A 12,315-nucleotide genomic window follows, 5' to 3' on the forward strand; every position below is an offset into this window, starting at 1 on the left:
AGATTATTGTCTTCGAGATGACTACATGGAACCCCAGTTATATTTGAGTTGTAATTACAATGAAGAAAAATAGATTCATGTTACCCATTTCCATGATAACTTAGTCTGTTTTAAATCATAAATACATTAAGTAACTTATACTCTAGGTCTTATCACATTGAATATTAATTGACTGACAGTATTTCTTGGCTTAGTTAGAAGAAAGACAATAGTTAGTTCACTGTTGTAAAGTTCGGTAACCCATGGGTGCTTAGTAAGTAATTTCTGAATGAATAAGCAAATAAATAAATAAAAAGACATTAAGTACTACTGCCTTCAAAATACTGTTCCATAATAAACAAAGGAAATTTCATAGTAAAGAGGTTACCACTGTTTGAATAAAAAAATTATATATAATTCATTAGTAAGACATAAAAACAACTGAGTTAACACACACACACACACACACACACACACACACACAAATTTGAGGGCTCAAATTAAGTAAAATCAAAATGTGAATACGAAAAACATGATTAAAAACACAATGTATTCAGTTTCAGCGTGCAGAAGGTGGGGGGGGGCGCCCACCAACAATGTACACAAAGTAAACCCACCAGCACAAGCAAAAAGGCTTGAACATAAACAGGAAAATACAAATTAAAAGCATAGTGAATTATAATGAAAGATCTAACAGATTGGCAAAATCCACCATAGAAGTGAAAGAGAGAATTCAATGCACAGTAACTTTCATATGCTGTCAGTCAGAGTACAAATTATACAGCCATTCTGTAAAACAGTTTTTCATTACCTGATAAAAGCTGAACATACATGTACCCTATGATTCAACAACTGTACTCCAAGGTATATATCCTAAAGAAAATTTTGCACATATGTACTAGGAGACAATATACAAAAATGTTCACAGCAGCCTATTCATAATAGCAAAAAACTATAAAAAACTGAAACACCTATCAATTGCAAAACGGATAAATACATTTTGGCATACTTATACACTGGAATACTATATAGTAGTGAAAATTAAGAAACTACAATAATATTCAGCAACATTAATACTTTAACATAAGACAAAAGAAAAGCAGATCAAGATTTATAATGAGTGATTCAACTTATATTTATATAAAGTCAAAGCCAGATAAAATTTAAATCATAGCACATGTATAAATGCACATATATGATACTATAAGAAAATGCTTAACAAAGCATGAAATAATAGTTACTGGGGTGGAGTTAGAGGACAAATATTAGATGGGGCTCACAAGAGGCTTCAGAAGGTCATGGATATTTTATATTTCTAAAGACAACTGATGAATAGATATTTGTTTTGTTACGCCTTATACTATATATAAAAAGTATGAGTATATATTCTTTGGATGTATATTTTACAATGAACATTTATTTTTTTAATGATTTTATTTATTTATTTGAGAGAGAAAGAGAGCAAGCATGGGTGCACATGTGCACTAGCTGAGGGAGGGGTGGGGGGTGTGCAGTGGGGAGGCAGACTTGCAGACTCCCTGCTGAGAGCAGAGCCTGACTCAGGGCTTGATCTCAAGACTGTGAGATGACCTGAGTCAAAACCAAGAGTCAGATGCTTAACTGACTAAGCCACCCAGGTGCCCCTGCAATGGAACATTTAAACACCAGGTGACCACAAAAGGTATGCAAACCATTAAAAATATATATATATAAGGAAAAATAAGTATAGAGACTACATACACTAGAATAAAAAAAGTTTTATCCTTTCATCTGCTTTACCTATCAGAGCATTCATTTCCTTAAGGATATGGACATAAGTTTTAATGCTTAAAGTATATAACTGGAAGAATGACTATTTTTAAATTCAAATGACCTCAGATACTACTTGTCAAGGAAAGAGTTTAGTTCATGGTCTTTTTTTTTTTTAGTTCATGGTCTTGACATCATCTAAATATATCACTTTAGTAAAATAATGAACTATATTAAGTATACTTTCCCTAAAAGGCAGTCATTGAGTCACTGAGTCAAAGTTCAACTTACATTTCCTTAAACATTTACAGAATGACTTGAGTTTTAAGTACAGAAGTCACAACCTCTGCTCAGATCAGCACGGAGCTCAGTTACTGCTCAAAACAGTAATGGTAACTTAACAGGTACTTTTCATTAACATTTTCCTCAAAAAGTATCAAGAAACCTAATTTTGTATCATTAGTAATATGGAAAAAATACATTTTAGATTTTAAATGCTCCAACAGACAGGGTGCCCGGGTGGCTCAGTGGGTTAAGCACCCAATTCTTGATTTTGGCTCAGGGTTGTAAGAGTGAGCCCTGCACAGGGCTCTGCCCTCAGCACAGAATCTGCTTGAGATTCTTTTTCTTCCTCTCCCTCTGCTCATGCACACTCTCTCTCTCTAAAATAAATAAAATCTTTAAAAATTAATAAATGCTCCAGTAGACAGAAGTAAAAGTCTGTTTCATCAAATTCCACACTGCATTTACCTATGAAATAAAAATTCTTCCAACACTTAAATAAAAAAAGGAAATAAAAACCTATCTCACAGTTTCAAAGACTGAATAAATTATTAATGGATTCTAGATAACTGATGTCAATATGGTATCAGGAGCTACCATATTACCTGGGGAGGATAGTTGCTCTCTGAAGACCACCTTGAAGACTGGTCATTTGGTTTATCCACTAAAATGTTCCTGAAAAATAGAAAAGGAAATTATAGCAAATAATTAAAATTTTAAGTGAATATGGATATGCAAAAAGAATAATTTACGAGATGCTGAAATTATCATAAAGTTACATGTTTGGAACTTGAACAAAGAGGCAATAAAACAATAAGAAACATAAAAGTCCTAGTATATATATGATTTTAAAAATATGATAAAGATAGCATTTCAAACAATGGAGAAAAGCAAGGAGATATACTTTCACCTCACACCAAGTGACAAAGTGAACAGTAGGTGTATTCGGGAATTTAAGGTAAAAAAAGAAAATAAAATACCTAAGAATAAATGAAATATCATATATACATATTAGATATATTACACATATGTATGTTATGTATGTATTATATGCAGCATCCTGTATATCTTTAGATATACGATCTATACGTATATACGATCTTTAGATTAAGAAGTCTTTTTTTTTTAAGTTTTATTTATTGAGAGAAAGAGAGAAGAGGGCATGAACAAGAGGAGAGGCAGTGGGAGAGGCAGAGAGAAACTTTAGCAGACTCCACAGTGAGCATGGAGCCTGACACAGAGCTCAATCTCATGATCCTGAGACCATGACCTGAGCTAAAACCAAGAGTCAGACTGTGCCACCCAGGAGCCCCTAGATTAAGTCTTTAAAGCACAATGTCAAAAGCAGAACCATGGGTGAAAACAGGAAGTGACACATGTAACTTTGGAAGACGATGTTTTCACTGGAAACCAGTAAAGCTAAACACAAATGAAACCACACATAAAAATTGTACTTTATTTGGGGAAGTTGATACGGGTTAATTCTGAATCAGTTTACATGTATACTGGGGCTGAACAAATAACTAAATGGATGGTAGATGGTAGGATCAAGTTTATCACTTTGGAGTGGAAAGTTATAGAAAGGCAAAGTGTGGAAGATTATAATGAACCCTGTGGTACTGGAGCCAGAAACATACCTATGTACTCATGTTTAATTATTTTTTTTAAAGATTTTATTTATTTACTCAGGATAGACATACAGAGAGAGAGAGAAGCAGAGACACAGGCAGAGGAAAAAGCAGGCTCCATGCAGGGAGCCTGATGTGGGACTCGATCCCGGGACTCCAGCATCATGCCCCGGAACTCCAGCATCACGTGCCGGGCCAAAGGCAGATGCTAAAAACCGCTGAGCCACCCAGGGATCCCCTCATGTTTAATTTAATATAGACACAGATAAGTAGATATAAAAGTAATTATAAACATGCAAGTGCATGCATGCACAAACAACACACAAATAGTACTTCCTAGCACTATTCACTAAGAGGGACTAAAAGTAGTGACACCCCAGCAGGAGTGAACACAAGCAGCACCCAGGTCTTCGTTTCTACATAGCATTCCCCAATAAGAGAAAACAAGGATTCTAGGGGAAATAGCTAGTTCTAGGATTGGAGCAGGTAATTCAGAAAATAAGCCCGGAGCATTCTGTAGCACTCAAGAAAAAAAAAAAAAAGGATGGAAACATGTCAAAAAGAGGAGCCAAGGTAAAAGAACGAAAGACTGATTGGTCAAAGCTGAAATAATGTAAATAACAAAATAAATAATGTAGTATTGGATTATAATCCAAAGAATGGAATAAATAACCCCACTCTAACCATCTTGACAAACTTAAATTGAATAGTATTCAAGAGGAGCACCTGGGGTTGCTTAGTGGTTGAGCGTCTGCCTTTGGCTCAGGTAGTCATCCTGGGGTCCTGGGACCGAGTCTCGCATCAGGCTCCCTGCCAGGAGTCTGCTTCTCCCTCTGCCTGTGCCTCTGTCTCTCTCTGTATCTCTCATTAATAAATAAATAAAATCTTTTTTGAAAAAAGAATATTCAAGAATATTTATGACTAATATTCCTCAAAACCCTCAATATAATAGAAAGTAAGAAAAGACTGAAAACCTGTCACAGACCAGAGGCAAGGAAGGAGACATGATAACTAAAAGTAATGATATTTTTATTTTAGTAATCTCTACACCCAATGTGGGGCTCAAACTCACAACTCTGACATCAAGAGTCACATGTTCTTCCAACTCAGCCAGCAGGGCACCCCAGAAGTGATCATGTTTTAGATGAGATCCAGTATCAGCAAGAGAACATTTGCGGTAAAGCTAGTAAAGTCCAAATAAAATGTGGAATTTAGATAACAGTGATATATATCAACGTTGGTATATTACTTGTGACAAATTACCATGGTAACATAAGATGTTAGCAATAGGAGAAACTAGGTACTGGGAAGTCTGTACTAAGTTTTCTATAAAGCTAAAGTCATTCTAAAAAAAAAAAAAAAGGCGTATTAAAAAAATCACTTCTATACCTGGCACAAAGAAAGTATTTAATAAATGCCAAAGAGATGAGTGAATTAATTTTTTTTTGAAGGCAGAACTATATGGAAAAGAACTGCCTTTATATACAAATCTCACACAGGTAAAACGTTAATACAGAAAATAACCTCAAACAAAATTAAAAGGGCAGTCACCAACTGGAAAATGTACAGGCAACATAAAACACAAAAGGTGGGATGGGATGCCTGGGTGGCTCAACAGTTGAGCGTCTGCCTTTGGCTCAGGGCATGATCCTGGACTCCCGGGATCGAGTCCCACATCGGGCTCCCTGCACGGAGCCTGCTTCTCTCTTTGCCTATGTCTCTGCCTGCCTCTCTCTCTCTTTCTCTCTCTCTCTGTCTCTCATGAATAAATAAATAAAATCTTTAAAAATAAAAAAAACACAAAGGTTAACTAAAAATTGAATATTTAAAGAGCACTTAGGGACATCTAGTTGGCTTAGTGAGTAGCACATATGACTCTTGATTTCAGAGTCTTGAGTTCAAGCCCCACATTGGGCATGAACTACATACATATATACATTCATAGTACTTAAACATAAATACCTCATATAAAAGTGGGAAAAAACCAAATATTCAAAATCAATTATAAGCAAAACTAGAGATTAAAACAAAGATATATATTTTCCGTATAAAATTGGGTATAGGGGATCCCTGGGTGGCTCAGCAGTTTGGCGCCTGCCTTTGGCCCAGGACATGATCCTGGGGTCCCGGGATTGAGTCCCGCGTCAGGCTCCTGGGATGGAGCCTGCTTCTCCCTCTGCCTGTGTGTCTGCCACCCCCCCATGTCTATCATGAATAAATAAATAAATAAATTTTAAAAATTGGGTCTACATTGGCACCTGGCTGGTTAAGTCAGAACATGTGATTCTAAAGAAAAAAAAAAAAAAAAAAAGAACATGTGATTCTTGTTCTTCGGTTCATGCATTCAACCCCACATTGGGTGTAGAGTGAGTGAGTGAGTGAGTGAATGAATGAATGATGAAAGAAAGAAAGAAAGAAAGAAAGAAAGAAAGAAAGAAAGAAAGAAAGAAAGAAAATGAAAAGAAAGGAAAGGAAAGGAAAGGAAAGGAAAGGAAAGGAAAGGAAAGGAAAGGAAGAAAAGAAAAAAGAGAAAAAAGAAAAGAAAAGAAAGAAAAGAAAAGAAAAGAAAAAAGAAAAGAAAGAAAAGAAAAGAAAAGAAAAGAAAAGAAAAGAAAGAAAAGAAAAGAAAGAAAAGAAAAGAAGAAAGAAAAGAAAAGAAAAGAAAAGAAAAGAAAAGAAAAGAAAAGAAAAGAAAAGAAAAGAAAAGAAACTGGGTGGCTCAGTCAGTTATGAATCTGGCTCTTGATCTCAGCACAGGCCTTTAATTCTTTTATTATAAGATAAAATAAAATTTAAAATAAATAAATAAACAAAAAATGGGCCACACCACTAAAAAAAGTTTTGGGATGCCTCAGTGGCTCAGTGGATTAAGCATTCAATTCCTGATTCCAGCTCAGGTCATGATTTCAGGGTCATGAGATCAAGCTCCACATGCCTCCAAGCTCAGCAGGGAGTCTGCTTAAGATTCTCTCTGTCCCTATCCCTCCCCACCATGGTACACTCTCTCTCTCTAAAAAAAAGAAGGAAAGAAGGAAGGAAGGAAATAGAAAAAAAAAATGCTTTAATTTTAACCTCAGTTGTTGGCCAGAGCTGGTAAAATGATACCCTCATATTTTGTTGGTAGGAATGCAAATTCATAGAACTTTTCAAGAGAATTTTAATACAAATCAAAGACATTTCAAATGTGTATATCCTTTAAATAAAAATGATGATAACCATCATGTCCACAATGACGATGCTAGCATCTAACATTTCTGAGTTTTTATGACATTCCAGATGCTGTTCTCAGTGCTTTCCATGTATAGATTATTATCTTCAATGTACAGATTAAGAAACAAGAGAGGTAAATTAATTTGCCTCAATATACACACATCTAAGAAGTCAGGATTTTAATCCAAGGCAGTCTGACTCAAAAGTCTACACTATACAGTCTGAGAATTATTTCCACTTCTTGGAACTTAACCTAAAAAGTAATCCAGGGGATGTAAATCATTCATATTCATCACAGCACAGTTTATAATAGCAAACTGCAAGCAACCTAATTGTGCCACAATCAGGAATTAATTAGACAAATTAATACACACTTGTATTACAGAATACCATGTACTCATGATCTACAAGGCTGACTTTAATGTCATTGGAAAATGCTCACTGCACAGTAAGTGAAGAGAAAAAGTAGTTTATAGTATATACATGATGAATCAAGTGTTGTAAGTAATAATATTCATGCAGAGAAAGACAAGAACATATACTAAATTGTCGGTGTTGCTTTCAATGATGAGATTACATGTACTTTTTTCCTTCATCGTAATTTTCAAGCTTTCTAAAATTAACACATATTACTTTCATAATCAGTAAAAAAAGGTGTGTTTCTTTTCTAAAGATTATGTATGTATATATGTCAGTATGTATTTATTTAGCACAGCAGGAGAAGGAGCAGAGGGAGAAGGAATCTCAAGCAGACTCCGTGCTGAGTGCAGAACTCCAGCACAGGCTCGATCTCACAATGCTGAGATCAGGACCTGAGCTGAAATCAAGAGTCAGATACTTAACTGACTGAGCCACTCAGGTGTCCCAAAAAAGTGTTTTTTAAGAATGAATTACAAAACACAAAATGAAGATAATCCTACATGGAAAAACTATACTATAGCTAAAACTAAAGCTAAAAAACTAAAATTAAAAAAAAAATCACTTTGAGATGAACATTACAAAGTATGAAAGAAAATCGCACATTAACCATGATAAAGTGGGACTACAAAAATGATTCATGTTAATGAATGACATGAGGGAGCTAACCAATCATAATTGAAAAGTGAGCAGATGGACCAATAAATGCAAAGTCAAGGGGGTAAACAGTTACACTATGTTGTGGTCTTCTGAATTTTGAAATGCCTATTTAAACAGCCTTTTAGAGTAGTTGGACATCTGAGCCTGAAATTCAGGGGAAACGCCAACTGAAAAATGCACTTATCTTTAGGGATATCAGTACATCATAGCTAAAATATTGAAAGCCATGACAATGAACAGGATGATAAGGAATGAAATGGAACCAGAGAAATCAAAGGACTCATTAAGCTCTGGGGGTCCATCACTTTGGGGTCTAAATGACAAAGTTTGAGCAAAGGAGACTAAAAAGAGGCAAAGAGGAAGAAAACAAACCTAGAAAGTGTGTATGCCAAGTGAAAATTTTTTAAGAAGTGAAAAACTATATAAAACATCTCTGAGAGGGATCCCTGGGTGGCGCAGTGGTTTGGCGCCTGCCTTTGGCCCAGGGCGCGATCCTGGAGACCCGGGATCGAATCCCACGTCGGGCTCCCGGTGCATGGAGCCTGCTTCTCCCTCTGCCTGTGTCTCTGCCTCTCTCTCTATCTCTCTGTGACTATCATAAATAAAAAAAAAAAAAAAAAAAAAAAAAAAAAAAAATCTCTGAGAGAATATGGACTAGGTGGTATTCATCCTCATCCTCATATGCCTAACTCCAACGCTAAATGCTGCTACACACAAAGTGCTTAGTAAGTATTTGATAAAGATAAATAGGTAGCACTACAAAGAAAAAATTAAGTAGATCACCAAAGCATTGGATATATTACTTGTACTTATTACTTGTAATTTAAAGCTTATTCTAAGTTGAAATAAAATAAGTGAGAAATGGGGTGCCTGACTGGCTCAGTTGGTGGAACATGCAACTTGATCTTGAGGTTGTGAGTTTGAACCCCACACTGGGTGTAGAGATTACTTAATTTTTTTTTAACAATGAAAACTAAAATACAAACCAGAAATAAAGTGAGGTTAGCCTGAGGGGATTTGGAAAGATGGAAGTCTGAAGATAATCTCCAGTCCGGACACTAGGTCAACTAGTAGGTACCTCTCTTGAGCTCAGCAGGTCACAGACACCAGAATCAGAACTTTAAGAACCATGACAAAAGTTTGGGAAACTTTTGGAAAACCAAGAGATCCATGGATCTAAGAGAAAGGTATCAACTGCATAAGCATTTCTGAGATAAGCTGCTGGTCTCCCTGTCCCACAAAGAGCTTTAGAAAGAGCTAACCTAGTAGATTTGGTTATCCCTTTATCACTGAAGTTGAGATTGTACTTGACCTCTCGGCTGAGGATATCAAGATACTGAAAGGTGTCTCCTGGTAACCCACAGAGAACTAACAACATAGAAAAAGATTACCAGTCTACCCACTATCTGAGCTATGGGAATCTTTACCCAAAGAGTTACACAATACACAGAAGTTTGTATAAATGTAGAAAAAGAGTGAAGAAAAGTAATAAAAAAGAAGAGTGAGAGAAGTTCACGTCATCAGCTTCAAGTCTCTATAATTAAAAAACAATAGGGAATGGTATAGGTAGGTACAGACCTAGCTCAGAGAAACCCAAAAACCCAGAAATTGAGCCCAGTGTAAACTAGAACTTAGTATTTGACTAAGGTGATATCTTATTTCTATAGGAAATGATAGTTATTAGTTAAGTGATGCTTATACAACTAAATTATCTGTTGAGAGAAAATAGTTAATTCCTAATACAAAATTAATCTCAATTAACAATTTAAACATACATACATATATAAAAATCTTAGGAAAAGTATTTAGGGGTCAATATAGACAACCAAAAGTGTTGGAAAGATGTTTTTGCCAAGAAACACATAAGTTGTAAAAGAAAAGATAGCTACTTGATTATTTATTAGCTGCCAAATTTTGTATTACAAAAAATACCTTAAAGAAAAATCAGAAACACACAAAAGAAAAAATGTTTGTAACTCATAGGACTAATAACTCCTGGGTGGCTCAGCGATTGAGCCTACTTCTCCCTCTGCCTATGTCTCTGCCTCTGTGTCTCTCATGAATAAATAAAATGGTATGCATATCTAAAATATGCAAAATATTGTTTCACACTGAGAATAAGAAATACAATGGCCAGTAAACAGCAACAAAAATTTCTTTAAATCCCCATATATTGTTAGGGGAAAAAATTAACAAAATACAGTATCTTTTTACACCCATCAAGTTGACTAAATTAGATGCTTGCTATCAGAAAATCAGGTAGAAAAGGTAGACACAGAGAGTCAATGTTATAGTATCTATTAAAACTTTCAAAATACAGGGGCGCCTGAGTGGCTCAGTCAGTTGGGTACTGACTCTCAGTTTTGGCTCGGGTCATGGTCTTGGGTGTGGTCTCAGGGTTGTCTCTACACTAGCTGCAGAGTCTACTTGGGATCTCATTCTCCTTTTGCCTCAGCCCCTCCCCCCACTCTCCCTAAAAATAAATACATCTTTTTAAAAACCCACAAACTTTGAATGTACACATTCTTTTGCTTAGCACTCCCATTTCAGAATATACCCCATAAAAATAAAATCATCACTGCATAAGGACAGACATAGAGAGACTAGTACGTATGAATCTGTTTAATGTAGCATTTTTATAATACTAGAGAAAAGATTAAATAAATTATAGAACATATAAACCGTGGAATATTATACTGCTATTAAAGAATATTTCAGGTCTATGTCAGCTGATTTGGAGACATTTCTGCAATGGAAGATAAAAAGAAGCATGTATGATTATACTCTTATAAAAATGATTATTTACATATTTCTAAACAATTAACAAGCATGAATGGTATGATCCGATTTATATCATATAATATAAAGCAAGAACAAATATAATAAGCCTAAAATGAAGCGTAAGTACTATTAAGGAATTTTATTAATTTTCTATTTGTCATATTGTTCAGATTTTTGTAGTAAGCATTAAAAATAATAATTATTGTTGAGATCATAACACTTTCCATACTTCTAGCAAACTGACTACACTAAGATCAGATGATCAAATCAGCCTCAACTTTTCTTTTTCTTTTTTTTTAAGATTTTATTTATTTTTTCATGGGAGACACACAGAGAGAGGCAGAGACACACGCAGAGGGAGAAGCAGGCTCCACACAGGAAGCCCGATGCAGGACTCGATCCGGGGACTCCAGAATCACGCCCTGGGCCAAAGGCAGACGCCCAACCACCGAGCCACCCAGGAATCCCAACTTTTCTTTCTTTTTAAAGATATAGGAGATGCAGAAGGAAATAAGGGCTTATTGGCTCTTAAAATTTTTAAGCGATAGATCATCTCCCAAAGCTTAAAGTCGACTGTAGATTGTTTTTAATTCTCCCTCCTGGATGTTCCTTTCCTTAATTCATTTCCACTCTCCTGCAAGACAAATGAGAAACTAGTTCAGGGCAGGAACTACTAACACTGGCCCTTCTCCACTATGGAAGCATTCTATAAAACATATTCTTAACTATACTTCCTGATGTACTTCCCAAAGACTTTATAAAATCCACCACCACTATTGGTATAATAAAATATCTTTCCTTCTCCTAATTCTCAGGACGAAGCAAGAGACATTAACTTCTCATACTAAACAGTATCAATTCACTACCTCTAGTTTCTAAAAGGGGAGATGCTCCATCTACAATATCTGCTAAGAAGCAATCCTAGACAGTGATGTTTCATACCTGTGACTTTCCCTAACAACTATCTAAAAGACAGCTAATCTAGACTGGCTAGTGACCAGTGACAGGAAATACCACGGGCCAGTAAGAAAAGTATAAGACAAAAAAATGTATAATAAACAGAGCCACTGAAGCAGCAAAAATAATATACTGAGTAAGAGATAAAAGAAAAAGAATAAGTCAGTCAGTAGTAAGATAACAATGTACCAGACCAAAAAAAAAAAAAAAAAAAAAAATGACTCCAGGTAACAACAGAGAATAGAAATTGAAGTTCTAGTTGCCAAGAGGCTTTGTTTCTGGCAACCAAAGGAATATGATTCAACCCCCCTTCTAGGTACTTAATGACTAATTTTAACATTTTTACTATTGTCTGAAAAAATAAATGACAAGCAAAGGAAAAAGTTATGAAAGACACAATTTGGTATGTAAACTGTATCATTCAAATAATAAAGATTAATCTACTAAGGTTAGTTATCTGCCAACCTAAAATACATTTAAAATACAAAATGCAGGCAGCCCGGGTGGCGCAGCGGTTTAGCGCCACCTTCAGCCCAGGGTGTGATCCCGGAGACCCGGGATTGAGTCCCACCCACGTCAGGTTCCCTGCATGGAGCCTGCTTCTCCCTCTGCCTGTGTCTCTGCCTCTCTCTCTCTCTCTCTGTCTCTGTCT

General features: G+C 35.7%; 1 protein-coding gene across 47 annotated transcripts in view; it reads right to left on the bottom strand.

The window, feature by feature from the left end:
* MKLN1 (muskelin 1) overlaps positions 1-12,315 on the bottom strand; it is a 322,363-nt gene that overhangs the window by 110,541 nt on the left and 199,507 nt on the right. For 46 of the 47 annotated variants that reach the window (XR_012002632.1, XR_012002636.1, XR_012002635.1 and 43 more), the window contains one exon: positions 2,616-2,685. Coding sequence is in view for 21 of the 47 variants with exons in the window: in XM_072764025.1 (XP_072620126.1) it covers positions 2,616-2,685 (70 nt within the window). In the remaining 26 variants the exon portion in view is untranslated. Of the gene's footprint in view, positions 1-2,615; positions 2,686-4,364; positions 5,944-12,315 lie in introns of those variants that run through there. The other variant, XM_072764039.1, reaches the window with a different exon arrangement.

The sequence above is a fragment of the Vulpes vulpes genome, chromosome 7, assembly GCF_048418805.1.
Source record: "Vulpes vulpes isolate BD-2025 chromosome 7, VulVul3, whole genome shotgun sequence".
Classification (NCBI taxonomy): domain Eukaryota; kingdom Metazoa; phylum Chordata; class Mammalia; order Carnivora; family Canidae; genus Vulpes; species Vulpes vulpes.